This window comes from Dreissena polymorpha, chromosome 15, assembly GCF_020536995.1.
Source record: "Dreissena polymorpha isolate Duluth1 chromosome 15, UMN_Dpol_1.0, whole genome shotgun sequence".
NCBI lineage: Eukaryota > Metazoa > Mollusca > Bivalvia > Myida > Dreissenidae > Dreissena > Dreissena polymorpha.
Genome location: NC_068369.1, coordinates 57,216,195 through 57,242,062, shown reverse-complemented (window position 1 = coordinate 57,242,062; position 25,868 = coordinate 57,216,195). Strand labels below are relative to the sequence as shown.

Genomic DNA, 25,868 nt, shown 5'->3' with positions numbered 1-25,868 from the left:
TTTATGAAATACATTTTGGTGTAAGTTTTCAGAATACCTTATGGATAACACAAAGTGTGATTGTTAGGTATATAATAGTGCGTGACGCCATGCTTAGACCGATCAAATTATTAGTGGTTTCGAGGTTTATCCCGTGAAGCCCTGCTTAAACCGGTTGGTTGCGAAGTTGTTTTACGTAGTCGCTGTAGTTTGATTGGTAAAATTTGGAAAATATGAATCAATACAACAGCGGTCAAAATGGTTCATGTAATTGCTTAAACCGGTTGGTTGTGAATTGGTTCCCAAGTTACTTTTTGCCGATTGGTTGGTTTAGGGAAACAACAACCAATCACAATAGCTGTCCCCAGACTCAACAACGTACCAAATCCTGAAATACGAAAAGAGGGTAGTTTTATAGGTTTCAGTTTTAGCAATACAAAGATCACGAACTTTTCTAGGCATATCTCTTTATACTACTTTATGACCTTTCTAAATAGTCAATCATATGCTTTGAACACGTCACGAAAAAAATCAGTCAGTTCCCATTTAAAGCCTAATGAATAAAGATATATATAAAAAGAGTTACCGGTGAAACTCCACCATTGTCAGTAAATAAAAATTGTTTATATTCGTTGCCATAGCAACCAGAATTTTTTACGTAGGCACAAAATGAAATGACGTGCATAATCTCCATATTGCCATCTATCCATATTTCAAGTTTCATGAAAAAATATTAAGAACTTTTAAACTTATCGCACGATCCAGAAAAGTGTGACGGACTGACTGACTGACAGACAGACGGAGTGCAAACCATAAGTTCCCTCCGGTTTCACCGGTAGGGGACAACAACAATATCCATAAGGCGTGTTTGACGCAGTACGTTGCCTTATTCCAATAAGCGTGCGCGAAAGTTGGAACAATGTCCAATACATGGTTATGACAAAGCCTGCATACCATATCCATTTCTATTGGATGCATCAAATATTAATATTTAAAAGCGTGCTGCTGTTAAATATTAATAGTTGATGCCTCCAATAGAAATGACAAGAACATTTATTTATAAAGTCAATGCTGGCAGAATGGCAGAAGAGGTTGTCATTTGCAGAAATTGTATCAGTTCTCGGATATGAACCAATTATGGCGATGAATGAAAACAAAATTTATAAGCTGTCATCCTGCAGTGGATAAAAGTAAATACGCATCAAATGGAAAGTGTTGTATTATCATATCTATGAACACAACATTTAAATCTTCGTATTGTTTTTATTTACGGGATTTTCGAAAGAAGTTTATTGTAAAATTACTAAAGCATCATATAAAAACAAAATGCACACGTACGAGCTTATTTGCAGTGTTGCAGTCAAGTTAGATCTAGTCACTGTTGCGTTATAACTATCATCTAATGTCGTTTGCTTCCAAAGTAATACACGTTAAGATAAATGTTTTACTTTTGTAATTCAATGTACATTTGGAATGTATTTAAGTTTATTTATTTGGCGTTAAAAAAAAGCACACAAGTAGATTATTATGATTATGGTCATGATTATGGTTATTATTATTATTATTATTATTAACCCAATGTATGTTTATTATGCAATTATGATTTTGTATTATGCGATATATTTGTTCCCGGCAGAATAGATTTCGGCTACGGTCTCTGGGAGGAGAGCCGGGACACAGACGACTCATTTTCGGTTATCGAGGAGGAAGAGGAAAATATTCCATTTATCTTCTATAATTAACAACAGCAACAGAAGTCATTATTGAAGCGATACCAAGTCCGGCGATTTATTTAAAACGTATTAGCAACAGCAGGACAGAACGTTGGTCGCCAATGGTGCAATTAACAAACTTAAGATAAAGGCGATACTATTTGATTTTATATTAACCAGACTAGGTTTTAGACAATTTCTTTGGCAGTTATACCGTCTATTTTAAGAAGGTTTTCTTAAACTATTTACTTTGCTTAATATTTTATACTGTTTTACTTTTAATTTATTAAAACCTACATCAGAAAAGTGTTTTATTTGTATTTACTATATTGTGTTATGGGTATCCCTAATATTCTTTCATGTATTGTGGCATCGTGTACTTTCCATCAAAATAAACATACTTTTTGCGTTTCGAAGATATATATTTACAAAAATTGATATTCAATCCAATAGAAACATTCGATATATAAAATGAAAAATAGTTAATTTGAATATTAGATTGTTTTTGTTTCTCTTTCGTTGACAAGTGTTACATGCACAGTCGAATAAATCGTTCAGAGCAACATAATGCGACAATAAAACAGAAACACGTTCAATTAACCCACACACTTAATATATATGCAGTAAAATAAGTAGCTTCTCTGACGTTGAAAATATTGATGTTAGTATTGCACCTAAGTTATGGAAACATCAGTCTCTCAACGACTCTTATTATTCAATGCAGTTTCATATACAAAACGGTACATAGAACAAACACGTTACAGGAATCGAAAAAAAGGCAATGCATTTTTATATACAAAACGGTACATAAAAGAAACACGTTATTTTACAACAAAATCAATTACATAAAAGTATATTCAGTCAATTCAAATAAACGAAACAAAATCCGTTATAGATCATGTCTTGATAGAGTTCTAATGATTGAATTATGTTTATGTGAAAGGCAGTTTATGCAATACATTTTGGTGTAAGTTTTCAGAATACCTAATGGATAACACAAAGTGTGATTGTTAGGTATATAATAGTGCGTGACGCCATGCTTAAACCGATCAAATTATTAGTGGTTTCGAGGTTTATCCCGTGAAGCCCTGCTTAAACCGGTTGGTTGCGAAGTTGTTTCACGATGTCGCTGTAGTTTCATTGGTAAACTTTGGAAAACATGCATAGTTACAACCGCGGTCAAAATTGTTCATGTAATTGCTTAAACCGGTTGGTTGTGAAGTGGTTCCCAAGTTACTGTATGCCGATTGGTTGGTTTATGGAAAAAACAACCAATCACAATAGCTGTCCCCAGACTCAACAACGTACCAAATCCTGAAATACGTAAAGAGGGTAGTTTTATAGGTTTCAGTTTTAGCAATACAAAGATCACGAACTTTTCTATGCATATCTCTTTATACTACTTTATGACCTTTCTAAATAGTCAATCATATGCTTTGAACACGTCACGTCATAATAGAATATAAAGAATATTAGGTTAGTGTTTATTTTAGATCAGATTTATCACGCTAAGCTTAGAAAACAAAGTTTTCGTGTCGAGCATGATAAACATGATCTATAATCAACACTAATCTATTATTCTATTTATCCCACTTTTTATTCAGTAGATCTGAACCTTTTTATATAAATAAAATTAGTTTAACTGGATAATTTCGCTGGATCTACGACGTCATTTTGTTGAAAAATGACGTCATTTCGTGCCATGGAGTATAGCAGAAATTTAATCAACCGAATTCGCTGTAAAAGTAGGATAAGAATACATCTTTGAATACGCTTTTGCCGATAATTTTAAGAAATTATTAGAGCAAAATAATACATAAATATGGCTGAAAAAAAACGCAAAAATATGTCAATTCTATATTTTATTAAACCAAACCCATTGTGCGCAAACGCCGAGTAATTTTTTAAAGAAGTTGTTTGCCTATGTAATAAAAGGATATTTTTTAAAGAGGCATTTGATCATTCTGTTTTTATTTGAATTAAATCTCGAATATTCTGATTGGCGTACCTACAAGAAGAAGCGACAATGGTCGCGTCTGTTTTACATTTCCTTGAGAGTGTTCGATTTCTTTTCCATTTGCAACTGTATTCCTTAACATAAGTCCGATGTGAATAAGACTGCAAAGACCTGCAAGAAAAATCAAAATGCTGCTAGCGTGGACTGTTGGTCGCCATAAAATATTTTCTAACATTTTGCAACATAAATATATTCGGCACTTAAAATGTAATACGACACCTCCCCCTTTTAAAATGTACAGTTTAATTACTTTGTATATTTATATCGGTCGGTAGAATACTCGATTTGGCGAAAACCATTCCGTTTCCTCACGATATTTAGAAAACAAATTGGCCAATGTTAATCCAAACTGGTATGATAATTACTTGTGCAGAAAGAAGCCATTCAATTTACAGGTCCAAAGGTTCAAAGTCAAGGTCACTATATATATTTTATTGGATGAAATTAAGCACGTGTGCTTTGTTAGTATTACGCATAAAGTAAATCGTGTTCCTTTTACATGTAGATTCGAATCATGTACAGGTTGATTCATCATTATGGATTTAATTCATTATTTTTATCCATTCATCCGTCGATCGATCGCCTCGTTTGATTACATGTGCGGAAAGAAAGAAACCATTTGATGTCAATGTCGAAAGGTCAAAGGTCATGGTCATTATATTGTTTGGATTAAATTAAGCATGTGTGCTTTGTTATTATTACGCATAAAGTAAATCTTGTACTATTAACATGTAGATTCGTAATGTACATGTTGATTCATCATTATATATTTTATTTATACTTTTGATCCATTTTGGAAGTCGATTGATTGACTGGTTTGTTGGTTGGTTAATTGGTTGATTTTATGGTTGCGTGATTGTTTGGTTGGTAGCTTTGTTGGCTGATTGGTCGGTCGATCCATCAATCCGTCCGTTCGTCGCGTCCACTCATTCTATAATTTCTTCATTTATTTATTTATTCATTCATTCATTCATTCATTCATTCATCCATTCATTCATTCGTTCATTCATTAATTCGTTCATTCATTCATTCGTTCATTCATTCGTTCATTCATTCATTCATTCGTTCATTCATTCATTCGTTTATTCATTCATTCATTCATTCATCCATTCATTCATTCATTCATCCATTCGTTCATTCATTCATTCATTCATTAATTCATTCGTTCATTCATTCATTCGTTCATTCATTTATTCGTTCATTGATTCATTCGTTCATTCATTCATTCGTTCATTCATTCATTCATTCATCCATTCATTCATTCGTTCATTCATTCATTCATTCATTCATCCATTCATTCATTCGTTCATTCATTCATTCATTCATTCATTCATTCATTCATCCATTCATTCATTCGTTCATCCATTTATTCATTCATTCGTTCATTCATTCATCCATTCGTTCATTCATTCATTCATTCATTCATTCATTCGTTCATTCATTCATTCATTCATTCATTCATGCATTCGTTCATTCATTCATCCATTCATTCATTCATTCATTCGTTCGTCCATTCATTCGCTCATTCATTCATTCATTCGTTCATTCATTCATTCATCCATTCATCCATTCATTCGTCCATTCATCCATTCATTCATTCGTTCATCCATTCATTCGTCCATTCATTCATTCATTCATTCATCCATTCATTCATTCATTCATCCATTCGTTCATTCATTCATTCGTTCATTCATTCGTTCATTCATTCATTCGTTCATTCATTCATCCATTCATTCATTCGTTCATTCATTCATTCGTTCATTCATTCATTCGTGCATTCATTCATTCGTTCATTCATTCGTTCATTCATTCATCCATTCATTCATTCGTTCATTCATTCGTTCATTCATTCATTCATTCATTCATTCATTCATTCATTCATTCGTTCATTCATTCATTCGTTCATTCATTCGTTCATTCATTCATTCATTCATTCATTCGTTCATTCATTCGTTCATTCGTTCATTCATTCATTCGTTCATTCATTCGTTCATTCGTTCATTCATTCGTTCATTCATTCATTCATTCATTCATCCATTCATTTATTCGTTCATTCGTTCATTCATTCATTCGTTCATTCATTTATTCATTCATTCATTCGTTCATTCATTCATTCATTCATTCATTCATTCATTCATTCATTCATTCATTCGTTCATCCATTCATTCATTCGTTCATTCATTCATTCTTTCATTCATTCATTCGTTCATTCATTCATTCATTCATTTACAATTGAATTGTGTTGAGTTGTTCAAATCTGCATTATTTACTCACATGCCAATGTCCAAAGAGCAGCGCAATATGGAATGAGCCACTTTTTGTTCTCGCATAGATGTCTGCACAGTACAAAAGGCCCACATATCCCACAAACGATGCTTGTAAGTAGAAGGCAACGAGCAAGAGTCCAATTTTCTGTAAATGTAGAAAGCGAAAAAGCCTTATACTTTAAATACTGCAACTTTTGACTTCATTGCTAATTTTTTGTACTTCTGTTAGGTATTTTTAACGAATTCTAAACGGTACGTGTGACTCAGATAAAAAAAATATCCGATTGTCTAATAGAAAGGTCAAACGTCTTGAAGATGTCGAATTACCAGATAAATGCACTTAAGTACCTAGACGTACGCATGCTAATTAATATGCTGTCAAGTTTTATCAACCTAGAAGCAATATATCATTATAGATGATTGTGACACATGTCAAAACAAATATAAAAATGTCATTTTTTGCTACAAATGGGCCAAACATGGTTCATCACCGGTGTCGTAAGAAACAAATACACAAACCTATCCTGATACAAAAAAAAAACGGCTGGAACATGCACAAAAAGATTCGTGTGCACATTCCAAATGCTGGTGTACATACAGTTTCATCACGTCCTACACATTTCAAAGGAGGGACCGACGGTTGACGAATGAATAGGACGGACAGATTAACAGGCAATCACAAATGTATAACTTATATAACTCAATCCCAACTAAAAGTGCAGATATAATACAAAAAACAATCAAAAGCAAGTAGAAAAAAAAGATACACTATTTATTATGGAGTTAAAGCTTTGTCTTTCAGGAACCGAAAAATGACATTAGTTGACCGATATTTGCTTTATCTGGAAACAAAGTGCATGTTTCAAAACAAAGAGCATGGCGGACACCAGTTTAACTTATTGACCACAAGCTGCAGTAGTGAAGCGAATAATTCTGGCCACCTTTTTCTATACCCTGCATAAGAAAACGGTTAAAAAATAATCTATACATCCGTCATCAAGCATCCCTCCATCCATCCCTCCCTCCATCTATCCATCCATCAACTATATTTTAAATTTTGATAATTTTAAAAATAATCTATTCACTTACTAAGACTAACACCGTTTGGGAAACCCGGCACTTGATCTTCACGAAATGAAGTGCAATTTTCTCCCGCAACTGTCGATATAACACATATTTCAATTTCAAACAGTCTTGCCACTAGTTCGACAGTCCCATTTTCTAAATGGTTGGAGATGATCACCCATCTTTCGGTGGCCAAGGCTGCGATAAATAGGGCAACGGGTATGCATCCCAACAAAAATATTCCGCAAACCTTTAATCCCATAATGTAACACTTTTTTTCCAAAGTATTATAATGTCAATGATTTTATTCTCCGATGCGAAACGCCCGAAGCGAGAGCACTTAATGAACACAGTCGATACTAATTGTGCAGAATTACAATGAGCGGAACTAAATTTTCAGCTTCACATTAACTCATACTGATATGGCCAGGTTTAGAAACTTCTGTGGTTACAGGAAACCGGTTGGTTCTTGATTTCTGGTGATAAAAGAGATGTTTTAACTTTCCATATTAAAACGCGCCCCCCCCCCCCCCCCCCCCCCCCCCCCCCTGTTGAAAGCGTGACTTTGTATGAATTGCCCAAAGTGGTACTTTATTTCGATAATAATCTTTACAAAAATCTTCAACCCAAGCAAGTATATTTGTAAACATATAAATTTTATTTTTGGGGGGCCATAAACCGCCTGAAATATATAAGGCGGGCTCGGAGAAAACCGGGCTAAATGTGCATAAAGTGTCGTTCATGTTTAGTCTCCATCAGGGACGACACTTTTCGCATATACTGGATTTTCGTTTTGAAAAACTTCCCATAAAATCGGAATCGATAATTTGACCTTCGCGAATTTCCACCATGCGAAACTTAAATGAATAATTGATGCTCTGAGCAGAGTTCGAGCTAACCGGAAATTTGAGCCAATCGAGTCCGAGCCATCGGGTTTCGACTTTAGTTTGTTCGATTTGTAGTCTGGCTTGTTATGTACGAGCTAAGTGTTATAAGGATACTGCTTAAATTTGGACTGAACTTGAACATCAAAGATTTTCGTTGTGTTTGATGTTACTGTTGATTAGTGTAAATAGCAGGAAATAATAATAAGATGGCAAACATTTCGTTAACGTCAGCAAGAGATGTTCACATATAAACAAACTAAGCATACACATGTAAGGCAGCTGACCCCAAATTTCTTCATCAGAAATGGAATAGCTACAATATAAAGTGGTCTTAATTGCTTTAAATATCAGAGATGGAATGGTAAAAATGCCAATTGATTGTACTGTTTTATAAATTAGAAATTGAATGATTGAAACGTATACATGCAGGCCCGTAGCCAGGGTTTTAAAAAGGGGGGTGCGAACTTTCACATCAACGATTATATTGAGCAACGATGTGGCGAAGTGGGTATGTGCAGGAAGGGATGTCCCCCTACTGCAATTTGAGGGTTTTGGGGTTCTCCCCCTAGAAAATTTTGAAAATGAAACCTAAACTTCTGTATTCTGGTGACGTTTTATTCAGTGACGGATCGACATGAATATTTAATTAACATACATGTATTTCCCACTACCGTTTTTCAATAACCACGTTTTCGATCAGTAACGAAAATACATCATTTTACGGTGTTTAACCCGACACTAGTATGCGCGCACATACTTTGTTTACATATGCAACAACACATTTATAGAATGAAAAATCAGCAATAAGAACGTATAAAATATCATTATTTATTGGAATCTTGATAAAATTGGTGTGTTTTACCATTCCAAACTTCTACCATTCATAAATCGAGCTAATTAAATGGAAACAGGAAATATTTGACTTTTTCAAAATAATTGTTTGTCCGCTACCATGGATAGTACCAGAGGTCTAGCATTGCTCTAAATGTTCTCATATTGTATTGTACAACAGACACTGATTAACAAAACTGGGTCTTCGCTAAGCTGCATCAATACTAAACAGAAATCAAAATATTATAACTGGTTACCTTATTTTGTTAAACTAGTAGTTAACAAATTAGTTCTGTTTTATAAACGAATTTGAGAAACATATAACAATTAAGGCTTTATAAACCCCTATAACCACAAACTACTGGCCCTGTGGTCTTAAATGGACTGTCAACTACGAATGACGAAAAAAGAAAAGTTCTAAAATACCGTATTATTTTAAAATTATTACTTTATATTGATGAAAATTTCACGACTGGTATATTACATTACTTGAAAAAAGTTAATAGTTTCAGTATATTCGGTAATAAAATTTCGCGATGTGAAATCGAAAGTAAATCGCAAAAATAGGTGACATAACGATATACACATTATAAATAACGCAAGTATATTGGTCATTTTATATATAAAATATATACAATTCACTACGCGTGCACAATTTGCATTCCTGGGTTTACCACGTGACGATAATGATCAATCTACTGGCGTTTTTTATAGTTAACTGGAAGTTACCTGGTGGACATACCCAGTACAATTTATTACAGAATATATTGAAAATATGAAAACTTAATAACTTTTGTCAAGTAATGTAATATACCAGTCGTGATATTTTAATCAATATAAACTAATAATTGTAAAAAAGTACGGTATTTTAAAACTTTTCCTTTCTTTGTCGTCGTGGTTGACAGTCCCTTTAAAGTCCTTAACAATGTATACCAGGACGTTTAAGAAAAAATATTATTTATTGTTATTATTTGCCAATAATGCTCAAGATCCGTCACAGTTAAAGAACATTAAACGTTAACGTCCACTTGATCATATGTTATAACGTTTAAAATTCGTTACAAGATAAGTATTGATGCAAAGCACCAAAGGGCGTCGGGAATTTCAGTGTAAAGGGCACTCAATGAAGTTACATGGAACGATTTTTTCTACTGTAAATATTAATATATTGGCCGATTATTTTAAACAAACTAGAAAAAGATACTGGTATAACCATTATCTATGATTTTGTGTTATAACCCCCAAATAACCATTATCTATGACGTTGTGTTATAACCCCCAAATAACCATTATCTATGATTTTGTGTTGTAACCCCAAAATATTTCATAGCTCATTTTATTTACATTTGTTTCCTTTTTTTACTGGCATCCGTGTGAAGTTTTTTCATTAATGGAACAGAACTGTATAGGTTTTAAAAAATCTGCTTCATCTTGTAAGCGTAATATCATATTTTTCTCAACTTCAAGGGGAGATGATTCTGAACGTATTCTTACGTTGCTCATTTACGATAGTCGTTGAGTACTCATTGATATTAAAACACTGTAAAAGTTTGAATGTGTTTACGACCCCCCCCCAACCCTCTCACACATGTATTTCATGGGCATAATAAAAACAAAAATGGTTACAAAAAAACAGCATATTTATTCAAACTAAAATGTCTACATCAAAACAAAAAGTTAACATAGAACACAAATAAAATAGTTTGATACTACTGGAGCACGAACCTTGGACCTCTCACATGTGAAGCGAGCGTGCAACCACTACACTACGGAACCGCTTGAAAAATCACCTTCTAACTAAGATATTAATAATTGACTGTAGTGTAACGGTTATCAATAAAGCAATCATTCTATACATAGATGGTGACGTCACCACTTTATTGTCAGTAAGACCGGTGTGTACATAACGATAGAGCAATAAACCGTGTAATCACTGTCGTCTTGTAAAATTGAGGAAAATACGCGTAAACCAAAACTCGAAGAGCAAAAGTCTGCGCTATTGTTAGAAAACCACAAAATACATATATTTTGATTATGTTTTGTTTTTATTCACCGGTTCGCGTATTTGCCCAGTCCCTGTTATCTTTTATTATTGCACAGTCCCTCTGATCAGTTATTAATTAAAAGAATTAGCTTTGCATTATTGGCAATAAATGTTGTAGTAAATGTTATAGGCACAAATGCAGTACTTATTTACACTAATTTACACAAAAATCACCACTATGCAAGATATTCTGACAACAAAAATATATACATTGATCCGTAAAATAACTTATCCTCCCATAAGCGAAAAAAAACGTATTACATACTAGTCGCCGCACTTCAGTGCGACGCCAATAACAACTGTTTAAGAGTAGGACATATTTCCCAGTGTCAAGTTTGACATATTTGTAACATTGTGAAAAGTTCTGTGTGTGGAGCAGAACAGATGCCATTAAGTGTTGACACGGATTAGCCAATATACGCTCCGTGGTGTTGGTAAACTTAAACAAGAAATATCTTTAAAAAAGATATACGGCGTTGATTGTGGTCGATGTTTATGAACGATCAAAAGTTATCTCTATAAGATAAAAAGTAGCGGATGCCTTTTTTCTGCGCAGGTCTTAGCTCCATCACAAGCAAATCAATTACGGGGTGTTGCGCCAGATTTCGTGGCTTATTTTTCTTTATGTGATATTATTACTCAGATATCTATATTTACAGAATAGAAAAACACAAGAAACATGAAAATAAACGAGTGCATATAGGTCAGCCGGCAATACTCGAATCTTATTTAATTGCATAATTATAGTGAATTATTGTGCTCATGCTTAATAAACTGGTCTAAATGGATAAATATTTCTAATTAATTTTATCAAAATTGGTCCTTATAATGCAAATGTTGAAAACATATTAAAAATCGATAATTGGCATACCACAATAATATCGCCGAATATCTTTATTTAGTATCTTTCTGATCAAAACAGACTTCAAGTGCACACAGTTTACGAGACGGCGTTTATATAAAGATTTATGCAACTGACCGCAAACTGACCTTGATACCTTGCGGATTGGAATGCAATGCATTAAAGTTAGGTAACAATTCTGCTGCTGAAACGACGGCTTGTTTACGCCAACTGTACACGACCAAGGCAACAGCTGTGCCTAAAATATTGATATATCGACAAAGCGACTAAACGAACTATTTACTCCATCAGACAAAATAGCATAGATTCCAATTTTTTTCTTCAATGAAAAGATCGCAACCCCTTCTGCGAACTCCGGTGATGAACTGTATATAAACTCTGACTTTCACACACTGGCCGCGAATTGACCCGAAACCTCGCGGGTTGAAATGCAATGCAAGTAAGTACTAAATATGAGAATATAGCCTTTAGTATAAACGCTTTTGCGCTGGTAATTCTCTGAAAATAAAAGGTGAACGCACAAACTGTATTTATGTCGAAAATTGATTGTAAAACTGTTCTATCTATTGAGCCTTTTCATTAGAGATAACATTGTTTCATGCAGTAAAACAGTGTTACAAAGACGCGGATATGTTTCCAATGTTCTGGTGTCATACTCAAATCAGCCAATGGAATAAATGAAGTGTATTCATTCGTACCTAGCCGCGGGAAATTTAATTTGAATATTATTGGACACTTACAAAGGTCAAGTCAGGGTGAAAAGCTGGCTTAATACAGCTTACGCCGAAAAAAAAAATACATTGCTTTGTAGAAATGATTTGTTTTCTTGTCATTCAACATAAAATATATCCTGTCTAAGGCATATCTGATATTTTTGCTGGAAAACCCTTTAGGGGATCCAAAACTGGTTGTACGGGGATATAGCAAAAATATAACGCAGTCTGTCGAAAATGCTGTGCACAAAATGTAAATTAATTGTTATAAATCGTGGTATAATGCAAAATTATTAACCAGTGACTCATTAGTCTTCGGCAATAGTCGACAGGGTTTCCTTTGATTTCAGTCATTTTCGGAAGCTGGCATAACATTCCGTAAATAATCATCTAAAATGTATTTTCTTTTGTATAAGATTATTTTTTCAAGTAAATCAAATCGTTTTTTCCAACCATAAAGATCATTGTCGAAAAAGATTATTGGACTCGGATTTCAACCCACAATACGTAGGCTTCATCATTATGTTATGATATCTATTACAGTTATAGCTTTAACAGACATTAATGACAAAAGCTACAAAACAATCATTTAGTATCAAATATCTATAAATAAGTATCGATTTTATACGGATTAGATTGCCAGGTTTATAATTTTGCATTGTACAGAAAACACATATCTATTTATTTAAATATTATCGTGGATATGGCTTCATCGAGAAATGAATTATGTGGTGACCTGTCGGTTGCATATTAAATACAACATTATTGCAACGCTTAAATACGAAGACTCACTGGGTTCCTGGAAAGGATAAATAACCTTTTTGCGTCATTAAGTTGGGTGCAACTTATAGAACACTTTTTGTTTAATCGTCAAAAAACATTGGGTGCGAATGCACCCAACGCTCCCCCCCCCCTGGCTACGGGTATGACATGTAACATATATAAGTATGCGATAATAATAACACGCACGATACATAATAAAATTCCCAATCCTGATATGTCGGTGGAGTTACCGAATACCTTTATTAGAAAAAGAATATTCAAAAAGACATATTATCCCGTTCTCTTTAAGTGGAGGCAAGAAACAAATGTTTATTGGAAAAAAAACGGTTAATCCAAATACGGCATGGCAAATAATTAGTATGCTCATGTTTTTGTTTTATGCATATCACTGAGATTCTTTATTATATAGTTAATACTTTAATCGTGAAAATAATATTTGGGGAGAATTACCTCGATGACTTTATTTAGAATGAAATAGTAATAAATGTTTCACTCATAAAGCTATAATTTTGAGTTCATATGTACTTATTAGATATTAAGTTAATGCTCTCATCTTCCAAGTACCGGTACTAAAATAGTTTTAGAGGATCTGCAAATAAACCGTATTTAACAACTACAGAAAGTAACAAGGGTTATTGTTTCTTTCACAATTAACAATGATGTAAAGGAAAATAATGATTTTACAAACAGTTATTTGCACCATGTAGTCTTTACCTCGGGAAATTGTAAGTGTAAAACTGATTGTCTTGGATCACGCTTTAAAGGAATTTGTTAACATATCTTTGGATCGTTGTATTAGTATACAATCAATGTCATGACAGATGAAAGCGCCTCTGAATTTAAACGTCAACGTATATTTACATGTAAAACGTTCCGCATTAAGGAAATAAAACACGACAATCTGTGTAATTTTCCGTATTAAGCAAAAAGCAAGAAATAGTCGTTAACATCACATATTTACATATCGATTTCCTTTGCACATGTTTTGTCAGTTTAATTGACAAATAATTTGCGTACATTCACAGACATTAAATGAACATAAGTAATAAGGATCTTATGTTAAGTGTCCAATTTTCTTTATATATACAATATTGAGCTTTCAAATGTAACTATGATTATTTGAGTAAAAAATATTGGTTGACAGTGTCGACTTTGGTCTAACAGAGTGCGTGTGTTCATAACATTATATTTAGGGGGTCAAATATTTGTGTTGAACTTATTAAACTGGAGCGGGTAATTTCATAAAGCGATCGCGATTAGAAGCAAGGGTTGTAAATTAAATACATATATTAAAAACCTAGCTATTTCGACCTCTCGATGGGCCTCATCAAGGGGTGGGTAAATAAGTCAGTCACATGACTTAATGACCCGACTTCCCCACTATAGGTTTTTTTGTGCCATTTTGAGTTTTGAATAGGCCTAAGCAGTAAAGAAGTGGGGGAATACGTGTATATTAATAGTTCAAGCAATATAGATTGGTACAAATTGAAATTTTGGTGTCATTGCCGGTTGAGGGCTTTGCTTATGATTGATCCGTGACTTGATATGATCCTCTTCTTTTTTCTTTCTTAGTATATTTTTCAAACTAGCAATACATTTTGGTGTCGTAGTATTGTTGCGTACATCGGATATGGCAGTATCATTACGGATAATATAGAATCAACAGACACGCCCATTGTGCCGTTTGCAATGTTACAACGATTACAACGATTGTGTCCAAGAAGTTCGACGATTTCATTCAAAACGTTACCGACTACTTCTTATCTATTTTCTTAAGCTTTCCTCAATAACCGTGTGTATTTTAAGCAAAAATCGTTTGTGTATTCTCGCTCTAATTGTTTTTTTCATTTTCTTCAAGTGCCAGCTTTCATTTCACCTCATCTTTTTTCTTTTCGATTCTCCTCTTCTTCAACAATTATGATGAGAATCAGCATTGGATTCACAATGGATACAAAATTTGATTCTATTTTACGCTTTCCTAACAGACGCTATTAAAGCTATTTTAATGCTTGCCATTTTCTGTCATGCAGCTCTTTCTTTCTGACTGTGTGAGGAAGCTTTCAGGAAAAATTACCTCTTTTTGATTGTAGACTTTTGAATCTAGCAGCGGAAGTTTAAATATGCTACCAGTGTGATGTCTAGAAATTTTGCTTCGTTTCGGCTGTCGTTCCGTAATTTCAGATACAGTTTATGACATTTCGCGCTCCATCAATATATCGACAAGGTTTCGTTTCTTGACAACTATAGAACTAAACTCCCCACCACTTCTGTGGCGATTCTTTCCATTGAACGAAAAATATGATAACACAGCCGTTTTGAGCTCGTTGCCTAAATGCATTTGTCTCTCGCAAAGCGCAAGATAAAATGACGACGTCTCCAAACGGTTAAGACGTTGTTCATATGATGCAATAACGTAATTCATGTGACCTCATAGAACGCTAAATCATTCTGGTTCATTAAAGCTTTGATGCAGAGAAATTGATCATAGCATATATAATGTGACTTCACTACGTTGTTCTCATCTGTTTGGGATGCTTCAGCGCATTTCTCTATCTGCATACACTAGCATATATCACAAGGAAGAATGGAATTACCGATATGCATACGTTCTTGCATTTATAAAGTCATGCTCAAAAGTCATAACACTATCATGATATTAACTTCAAACACTAACCACGATATTTTTGTACTTTTATTTGAAACAAAATGAATGTAATTGCGTTGCAATTACATTTTTATTTTCACTTCCGAATACGCATGCAATACGGTTATTTTACGAATTTTTAGCGCAAGCGTCTCGTGCACATGTAAGCAAAAATGGGAAATTGTACTACTTTATTATCTTTTATACTACGCGAATAAGCACTCATATAAGTTCAGAAGCGGCCGATTACACAATTGGAAATAACACTCCGGAAAAAGAATATAGACGCTATTTGTTTATATTGCACGTGGACTTATTTGTTGAGTATTTTTCACTAATGTTGTCGGCCTTATAATCTTAGAAAGTTTTTGTGGTAACTTTGCGTTTTGATACACGGACTTGGGTAAGGAAGTCATGGCTTGGCAGGGCTGTCACCAGCCCTTCAACCACCGTATATAAGGATGTCAATCTGCTGGTCCTCCATCTTTCTATGAGTGGAGAGATTTTTATATACTCGGGCATTCTTTTGACATGCAGTTCTGTTAGCGTTGTCACCGGTAACAAATCTTGCTGCCCGCCTGTGGATGTTTCCTGTTCATCAATGTCTTCTTGTAGATTTGAGTCCGTGACAGTGGAGCTTCAAACCAGTATGGACCTAGCTGAGGCAAGATATGCCGTTTAACGACAGAACTCAGTGCAGTTTCAAGTTACGTCTAAGGAAGCCAAGAGTTAAATTTGCTTCTTTCGAGATCTTGTTATGTAAAACGAGAGCTCCGATTAAAAAGCGCCTTTTCGCGGTTTGGTAAATCAAAGACCTATAGAATACATGTTATCTATAGGTCTTTGGGTAAATTGACAACATTAAATTAAAATGTTTCAGATTCGCAACTTTTCGTTGTTGTTTCGTCTGAGGAATCAGAAATATTGAACATTTACCATGCTCTGAAATATGAGCTATTCTGGTTTCCGTCAAATCTCTGCGCCGAGGTTGCGCTTCAAGGAGTTTGGTAAACTATTAGTTGTTCGCATCCCGCTCGAAAATATTACTTGTTGTGAAAACAGCAATCGCGGGACATTTCCGCAAGGCCTTCGCCGTTTCAAGTTCCAAGCACAGATTAAGCAGCATAATGGAGACGAAAGGACGTTTAGGTATGTTTATTTAGTATGTTATCTCAAGACTTAAACATTATTTATTTCTGCCCTCGTTTTGGACACACCTGTTAAGTACATGTGTATTAATATATCAGTCCTTCCCAAAATTAAAATTTATTGCCGGCCATGGCATGAGCATAGTGATGATAGGCGCTCGATGTCAATGACAATGTTTTTTTTATTTATTTATTTATTTGTTTTTTAGTTACCCGTTGTTTATTATAATGCATACACATACTTAATTTATAAAAATCTTCCGACAAAAACGTCTTCTTAAGGTTCATGTAAAGTGTAAAAAGGCGTATTCTTCACATAGAAATACTTCAATAAATATTATGGCAATAAATTCAATTTATAAGTCAATAGCCTCGTTAACACTTGTAGAACATATAAGAAAATGCTAATAAAAAAAATATGATGCAAAATGTTGCTTTTGAAGAAATATACAGCGCATGCATGAAATTATCAAAATAACAAACGGAGTTAAATTGAACAAATTCCTTTGTCAAAATATTGTATAGACAAGTTAACGCATGACGTCACACGCACCTGCAAAGTTTAGACTCCGCCCACTGGTTGGCAAAAAGAGGTGAAATTCATATAAGCGCAAATAGAGTATGTTGACATAATCATCGTTTTTATTGATAATCATGAACTGTATCAAATATAATTTTACTACTTATGTATGAATAAAACATAAGCATGCGTGGAAATTCATTTCTGGAACGATTATATTGTTGTTATTATTTGTTTTAACTTAAAACGAGCTTTGGAGTAGAACACTATCTACGAGCTCGGTATGTGGTTAGTAACCACACACGGGTAACCACAAAAATCTCTAACAAACGCATCTTCACGTCCATGTTAGATACAAAATTTCAGAAATGGAAATTCTTTTAGAATAAATTAAATTTAATGAAAAAACACAAATAAGGATGAAAACAAACAACAAATAGATCACTTTTTGTACGCAACATATAGAAACTGATTTTAACCTTAATATATCTGTACAAACTTACCTTGTTACACAGCAAATAAATTCATAAAACTAATTGTTTTAGTTAATTGTGCACACCAATTTTGACACTTTTGTTTCAGCATTTCTAACCCTGTTTAATCGCACCTTTGTTCGTCACAAGCATATGATCTCGTTATGATCGGAGACTGCCCAGACAATTACACAGAAAACATGCCGGTGTCATAAACATAGGGACCTATACTTTAATTGGGTCCCTGCATAGACCACATGTGGCAGACTTTATGATACCTCCATGTCATCTCTTGGCATATTGAGCAGTCATATTGAGCAAGCCAAATATTTAAGCCATAATACGTAACATTTGCTTTAATAAATAATTTAACATATTAAAAAAAGATGATATTTGTCCGAAACGGATTAACAGGAACATGTGTATCTATATGTTAGCCAGTTTAATCATAATAATACAGTGCTTTATAACTTTAAATTTAAAATATTGTGCAATATTACTGCTACACAATTGATGTATTTAACGCGGGTACCGGCAAATGTAAACTCAGCAATTTAGTGTAAAGATTGTACGTTCTTGCAGTGCACGTAACACCATCATGAAACAAAGCAATCATCATGAAACAAAGCAATCACAATGGATAAACAATATTTGCGTAAAATAAATAAAATAAATATATATTTATGATAAAATGCAAGATTGTTACATGTATCACTCCTTATTTCTTGTTTAGAGATTTCAATATACATGCAAAGACAGTTCAATTTGCACACGATGCAGGTTTTATTTCCATTTGTATATTAATTAAAATTTATTAATATTGTAATTCAATGGAAACGGAACGAAAATTCATTCTATGGAAAAGAAAGTTACCACGACATTAAACGATTGTAATTTATTCCGTTTTTTATGGCTTTGTTTTATAATTGATTAAATGCGCCTCTTATAATACACTTTCGATCTCTGATGAACAATAACAATATCCACACCTTTCATAGTTATAATCAGATTAATATATGTTTTATAAGTTTTGAAATATCATTTTTTTAAGTCTTACTTTACAAAAGAATACGGCTAATTTATTGTTTTGTTGTGTGGTATTGTCAGTATTTAGTCTTCCGACCACGTTTACTCTGATGCTAATAACTTATTTGTATATTATAAAGAGGAAATTATATATATGAATATACATTTATTGGTACTAAATATGATATATTTGCACTATTGTTTAAGAGTTGTAATGATTATTTCGGATTTTTTATGGTTTAATTGACTAAACAAAAGTCCTTTATACATGTTTTACGTGACTGTAACCAGTGTTTTTGCCAACCAGTCAGTGCGCATGCGCGGAAAATCTCGAATGTAAACAATAACAATTAACTCGTCTATACACTTAATGTTAGGTACTACAAATGAAAAGTCCACACAACACACACCAACAATCCTAAAATAAGGAAAAGAAAAACATTAAAAAAAGGTCAAAAGTTAACACAATAATTGGGAACTACTTTAAGTATGGTGGACTTACCAGTGAACCTTCATTTTCAAAATTACTTATCTACTCGCAATACAGTACTCATTATAGTCACACAATGACACAATTACAAAAAATAAACTATATTACCAAAAGGGAAAACACTTTGATTGTTCATTTGAAATATATAGGACTCGGAAAGACGACTAATTGGCTACCTTAAAACAAATTACAACATGTTTATGTCACATCTTGAACTCCATACACGTTAGTTAAACATGTGGGGCATAAAACATCCGGTTTCAAGGAAGTCGACATAACAATATTTCAATTAACGATCTAGGCATAATATTTGTGGGATCGGAAAAATGAATTATACAAATGTTGGGCACACGCACATATTAAACCAACTGAACACTTACATTTCTATAAAAACCTTGTCATCGATGAAAAAGTGCTTTTGTTATTGTCTTGTCATGTTTACTTGTTCAGGAAGCCATTATTTGCCGGAAGTATATTCGAAAAATATTTCGTTTCAAAATCGATCATTGATATATTACTCACGATCCGTTTGTTCTAAAATTTGTATAATTTGTTTAAGAGGTAATTTCAAGTTATGTTATAAAGTAAATATTTAATATAAGCAATATTTAACAAATTCGCAAATACGAATCAATACACATTTCTGACCAAGATGGACGACCGATGAAATTAAATCGGGAGGAGAGTCAATTATATCAAGATTCTTTTCAAATAGTGCGTTTCAAGTGTCATTGTTATGGAGATATTATGAAAATGATATATTTTCATTAATTTTATTTTATAAGATCATAACTCTTATTGATCGCATGCTATGCGCGCAGAAAGTTAGTATTTTTCCAAAATCTATAAATAGCGACTCATGGCATTGACATGTTCATTTTGAAATACGCATAGTGTCTTTGTGGGGCTGTATTGACGCAATTCAATGCTCGGAGTACCTTACATATAACTTGCATATACTGTTGGTGTTTTTATTTGGTGCATTTGTGTTTTTTTAATGAAATTGAGAATTTGCCATACCTTGCAATATTTTTGATAATCAGGGCTTTTTTCCTTCTTTGCGATTGGCCGTGGACGGACATTTCACAATTTTGACACGGCCAATTCACAAACCTGACATGGCCGTGAATATTTACAAAAACGGCCGTTTTAAATCGTGAAAAACGGACTTTTTGTGCTCAAAACTGTCAAAAACGGCCATTTCGGAACAGAAATATAAGTTTCATAACCTCGTTTTTAATTCCGAATTCGCGAAAAACTGTCGACTCGCGTTACCGATGTTTGTTTGTTTTAATCGATTTTAAAGTGTTGTGTAACCGGTGAAACCGGTGTAAATAGTAAAAGCTCTGCCCAGCAACGTCACTATAAAAAATGGCGACGCCGAACGCTCTCTACTACACGAAGAAAATTAAAAAAACGCAAAATAATCCCGATTTATTTAAATTTGGGATAACAGTAAAGAAACAAAAGCTTTCTACAGAAGGGTAAGATTTGAAACATGCACATTGATAACATTATAAGGAAAGTCATTTGATAAAAGTGAAAGTATCTGCCGCGGCTTATGTATTGATGGAAGCTAGTCAAAACGGCCCCTAGTCAAAACGTCCCCTAGTATTGATGACCGAGACTTGTTATTCGTATCTGTTTACGATTGGAAATCTTGGTTAAAGTACATGTAATAATGTGTTTTTTTCATATATATTTTTTTCATTTAAATGCATATTCATGACACATATTCATGATTCAAACTTTGTATGTAGTCTATTTATGCTTTGTGAAAAAATGTGAAAAATAAAATAACTTGTTTACATTTCTTACAAAAGTACTGTTTTTCAATGTATACCTAATGTTTCAGATCAAATGACAACCTCCCAGGGAGATCATCATACACTGGCGAGGGTCAGGCTCACAGAACATGAAAATTATCATGAAGAAGGAATTTTCCTCTTCAGATTTTGAGAGAATTATTGACATTTTCAAGAGTAAAAAGAACAGAGTTCTAAAGCTGTAAAGTCCAGAACATGTCTGAGTTATGTGCCCTTGAAATGTTCTATGTTTATAAATGTTATTCCTGTGGTAAAGAATTGTTGGGACCAGGTATTTTAGTTGCATTTGGTACATGAATAATTTTTTGCAAATCAGATATATGTATATGTGTTGTTATTGTATCAAATACAGTATTCATAGAAGGAAAATATGCCTTTATTGCATTATTTAAGGAAATTTTGATAATATTCAAGTGTTTAACATGCTTTAGCTATGCTAATGCATTGAACTTTGAATTTCACAATTTAAAGAAGTTCGTGACTCGTTTTTTCACAATTTTAAGAAGTTCGCGACTCAATTTTTCACAATTTTGAAAAGTTTGCGACTCAATTTTTCACAATTTTGACAAGTTCGCGACTCATTTTTTCACAAAGTGAGGGGCCAGGGCCGCTTTACAAAGTCAGGAAAAAAACAACTGTAATAATTACATTATTACTACCATTTGTGAGTGTTTTTTTTTTTATTGTGTACATATATGCAATAAAAATGTGATTATTGCAACCATATGTAAATTTCATTAACTTATTTTGGGTATAACTGATCATTTTTATATTTTAGAATTTCATCTATATGGGGTCATTTTGGGACTTTACATGAACCTTAAAAAAAAGATAGTTCGACTATGTAGTTAGATTAGCAATAACCACGCACCTGCTATGCAAATTATTGCGCAATCGGTGTTCAGGCAAAAAGTTGACCGAAAAATGTGGGGTGTTTTTAACGCTTCACTACGAGCATAAAAGAAGTAATCCAAATGAAAAATTTGCATATGTGGGAGGAGATATGTCCAAATAAGCGGTATCTGACCTTGCCATGACTGGAAAAGAAAAAATCATTGCTCAAAAGTGAAAGTAAAAAATTCGAAGGCCAATATTTTGCAGATTCACTTGAGATTTGGCTTTTAATAAATTAATTATTGTGTTTTTTAATAAATCCTAACCATTTGAATCAGGTATATGCGCGTGAAATAATATATATTTATTTATTTCCAACACCACTATACCTGTTCAGTAGAGTTACTCCCCTTTCCGCGGAATTATTACATTGTTGTTACGGTGAATTCGGGAGCGATCTTTTGAGCAGTTTTACGGATATCGGTACGATAAACACAGTATTTGTTTGGCAGGAAGAGAAATCGTCTCATCTGGTATCGATGCAGGTATGAATTTACTTAAATCACCTAAATTATTGTGTTAAATATGTCAAAGAAAATCTGTTCCAGATCGTACCCGCGCCATGTCGTACCGGACTTGTCTTCATTTGTAACAAATGTAAAATGTAACTTCTGTGATTGATCATAATCATAAACTTAAAAGCTAAGTTACTTTATTAGTTTTAAGTTGATTATACATTTAGGGAGCATTATAATTCACACACCATCTCATTATTAGTTTTGTTTACGTATTAAAACTGCTATAATTAATTTCAGTTCTTATTTCATTTACATGATTAATATACAAAAAATAAATGGATATTATTATATATAAAGGTTAGGTTCTATAATTAACCTTTGCAAAATTGAGAAGACAATGCTAAGACTCGGTTATTATGTGTCGCAGGTTTTGTGCATACCGGTATTGAAATTTTATTTTATTTATTTTTTATTTTATAGAGAACATGACTGACAAAGATCTATTTGACAGTGATTATGATGGAAGTTCACAAATACATGAGCACAGTTACATTGTGGTAAGTAACATTTTAAGCAGTTGCATGTTGAAGACATTGAATTTGATTGTTAACAATTATATCCTGAATTTAAACTTAATTATTTAATAATACAGAATATACACATGCCCCTACTGTAAGAAATAATATTATTGTGGGAAATGTAATTTATAAGTGTGATGACAAAAATATGTTTATGTCTATTCATTTGCATAGATATCGGATTCTGAGGAGACACAACCACCTTCACCTTTTGGTTGACAGGAATATTCCAGTAAAAGACCAGTTGTTCAACAGCCTTTTTTTACAAACAGTATGTGTGACTGCATCTTATTATTAATTTTAATAATACTATTAAAATAAATTTAATTGGAAGTTACTTCATTTGGCAAAGGAATTCCAGTTATTTTATCATATGGTGCTACATTAAAAAGATTACTTAAATGGATGAAAATTTAATTGCCCATACAATTGGCTAATTTTGATCTCAGCATGATTTTTTTAGCAAACTTTGAAAAAAAAACTTTGAATCAGTAAAAGCTTGTAGAAAACATTTTCGGTTAAATGTTCTGTTCTTTCAGTTTTTCAGTATCACTTAATTAATATTTGCATGAAGTGCACTATTATATTTCAGCATCTTTGGAGTTCCTTTCATGAAGAAAACAAGCTCTTAATTAATGTAACGACAATTATTTACTAAATTCAAGAAGTTGTTTAAAGATATTGAGCTGTTACATACATTCGCATATTATGAGTTCGAAACTTCTTACAGTAATTATTATAATATTTTTTTAATTATTTTATTATATGTTTATCTTTTTTTGAATAGGTGTGTGTTAAACTATTCTAACAAATAGTGTTTCTGTTTCATCTTACAAAAGTATGTAAGATTTAATATAGCAATGCATTGTCGATCTTTCAGAATTCCTGGTGCTGCCATTCCTAATCAACCGACATATCATAATTCTGGATAAGAATTCAGATTACTGGCTGCATATTCAACCGTAGGTGTTTTTCCTGTTCAATTTAACTGCCAGTTCATAAATAAAATTTTGTTTAAGAGAAATAATATTACTTTGAAAATTTTCTTAAATACCAGGTTGTATCACATTTGTATTGGGTGGGTGGGGCAGTTGTACATGTTTTGGATAATGTTTTTTTTTAATACTAACCAAATAAGTTTTTGTTTTTTCAACATTTATTCTTGTTTTGTTGTACATAATTTCAACTGTGATATTGAATCACATGAAAATTTGCAATTTAGAAAAATCAACTTTTTATTGTCTATTTCAGGAATTTTTGGGTCCTGCGTTGGTGGGGGGTAACGTGTTTCAGACCAGAATCCTGCCGGACCATCCAATTGCAAGGACATCTAACATAGCTGAAATGTATCTGTAATGAATTATTAAAAGTTTGGATAAAAAATGTGTTCTATAATCATTATTTTAAACAAATTATACACCCAGGTTGACTATTTTGAAAAAATGAAAAATGACAATTTTTACACAAGGGATTTTCAATGTTTCCGCATTCACTAACATTACTTTAGACAATGTAAGATAGACAAACCATACATATTTGGAAATGGTTTACTAATATCTATCAGAAAATGTATAATTTTACTGGGTTTATGTCAATTTAAAATCAGTGGTTATTGCTACTTAGAATTTGCATTTCAATAAGCGAGCGAGGTGACAGCGATTTAATTATGCATAGTGACGCACATCCATTGCTTTAGAATATGGCGAGTGATTTACCTTGTCAATATCTATACATACATAGTCGAACTATCTTTTTTTTTAAGAAGACGTTTTGTCGGAAGATTTTTATTAATTTAGTATGTGTATGCATTATAATAAACAACGGTTAACTAAAAAATAAATAAAAATCAACATTGTCATTGATATCGAGCGCCTATGGCCATGAGGTCCTATATTCATACCTTATGTTTCCTTAGGTGGTTTACCACCGCAGGTCTTTGGGACCTCTGTAGTGGCCTCTTCTTCGTCCTCACTATTTAGTAGTCTCGGTGTTTTGCTTCCGGTTATTACATTATAGTCACAGTTATGATCATACATCATCGGGTGGTTGATTTAATGTTTATCCAGGCGTCTTTTAAAATCATGCAATCATTTCCGGCCCGGACTGATCATTTCAGGCCCAAAAAGGAAAAAATAACGATGAAAGACAAAGATGACATTTTTAACAATATTTTATTATTATCAGATTAATAAACAAATCATGCATTTATTCATGTAGAATTGCAGAGATTTCTTTAGATTTGTCTCTTCATCCTGGATATCTGAATCCTCTTCTGAAAAGTCTCCTCTGACTAATCTTCTGCATCGCTTGGATAACCATCAGGCATAGCCATGGGTGGGTGCTAATAATTTAGTTGACGAAGACCATTGCCCTGTATAATGAGCATACAATACTTATTTTTTTGCTAAGCTGTTGTAGGCTAGCATACGTTATAATATTATACCAGTCTTAAAGTCAATCCCAATGCTTTTGAGTAAATTATTTGGATATTTTTTTTTAATTAAGGGAGAAAACTGTGTTGGCCCTGTAAGTAGGTGTGAGTTTGTTACGTAAAAACTTCATTAAATATTTAATTTAACATAAAACCATCAAATCTTACCAGCCACTTGTCTACAGCTGCTTCAGGGTCATTAGCTGTAACATCTGCAGTG

At 33.1% G+C, this 25,868-nt stretch overlaps 3 protein-coding genes and 2 long non-coding RNA genes across 5 annotated transcripts in view; 3 read left to right on the top strand and 2 right to left on the bottom strand.

The window, feature by feature from the left end:
* Positions 1–25,868, bottom strand: part of LOC127860914 (uncharacterized protein KIAA1958 homolog) — a 217,918-nt gene that overhangs the window by 27,844 nt on the left and 164,206 nt on the right. The gene's annotated exons all lie outside the window — the stretch shown is intronic.
* On the bottom strand, positions 69–7,376 carry LOC127860922 (uncharacterized). Its single transcript, XM_052399243.1, has 4 exons — positions 7,065–7,376; positions 5,983–6,120; positions 3,700–3,819; positions 69–367 (listed from the first exon to the last, which is right to left on the bottom strand). The coding sequence occupies exons 1-4, from the start codon at positions 7,300–7,302 to the stop codon at positions 255–257; spliced, it is 609 nt and encodes a 202-aa protein (XP_052255203.1). The 5' UTR covers positions 7,303–7,376; the 3' UTR covers positions 69–254.
* The window catches only part of LOC127860913 (bifunctional purine biosynthesis protein ATIC-like), an 81,463-nt gene continuing 72,438 nt past the window's right edge, over positions 16,844–25,868 (top strand). The window contains exon 1 of the mRNA XM_052399226.1: positions 16,844–16,953. Within this exon, the coding sequence (XP_052255186.1) occupies positions 16,932–16,953 (22 nt within the window). The 5' untranslated portion in view covers positions 16,844–16,931. The remainder of the gene's footprint in view (positions 16,954–25,868) is intronic.
* On the top strand, positions 20,514–21,656 carry LOC127860925 (uncharacterized). The gene is made up of 2 exons (XR_008039966.1): positions 20,514–20,945; positions 21,317–21,656. It is a non-coding gene; the product is annotated as an uncharacterized LOC127860925 (long non-coding RNA).
* LOC127860924 (uncharacterized) lies at positions 22,446–24,619 on the top strand. Its single transcript, XR_008039965.1, has 5 exons — positions 22,446–22,666; positions 23,120–23,196; positions 23,392–23,488; positions 24,098–24,179; positions 24,469–24,619. It is a non-coding gene; the product is annotated as an uncharacterized LOC127860924 (long non-coding RNA).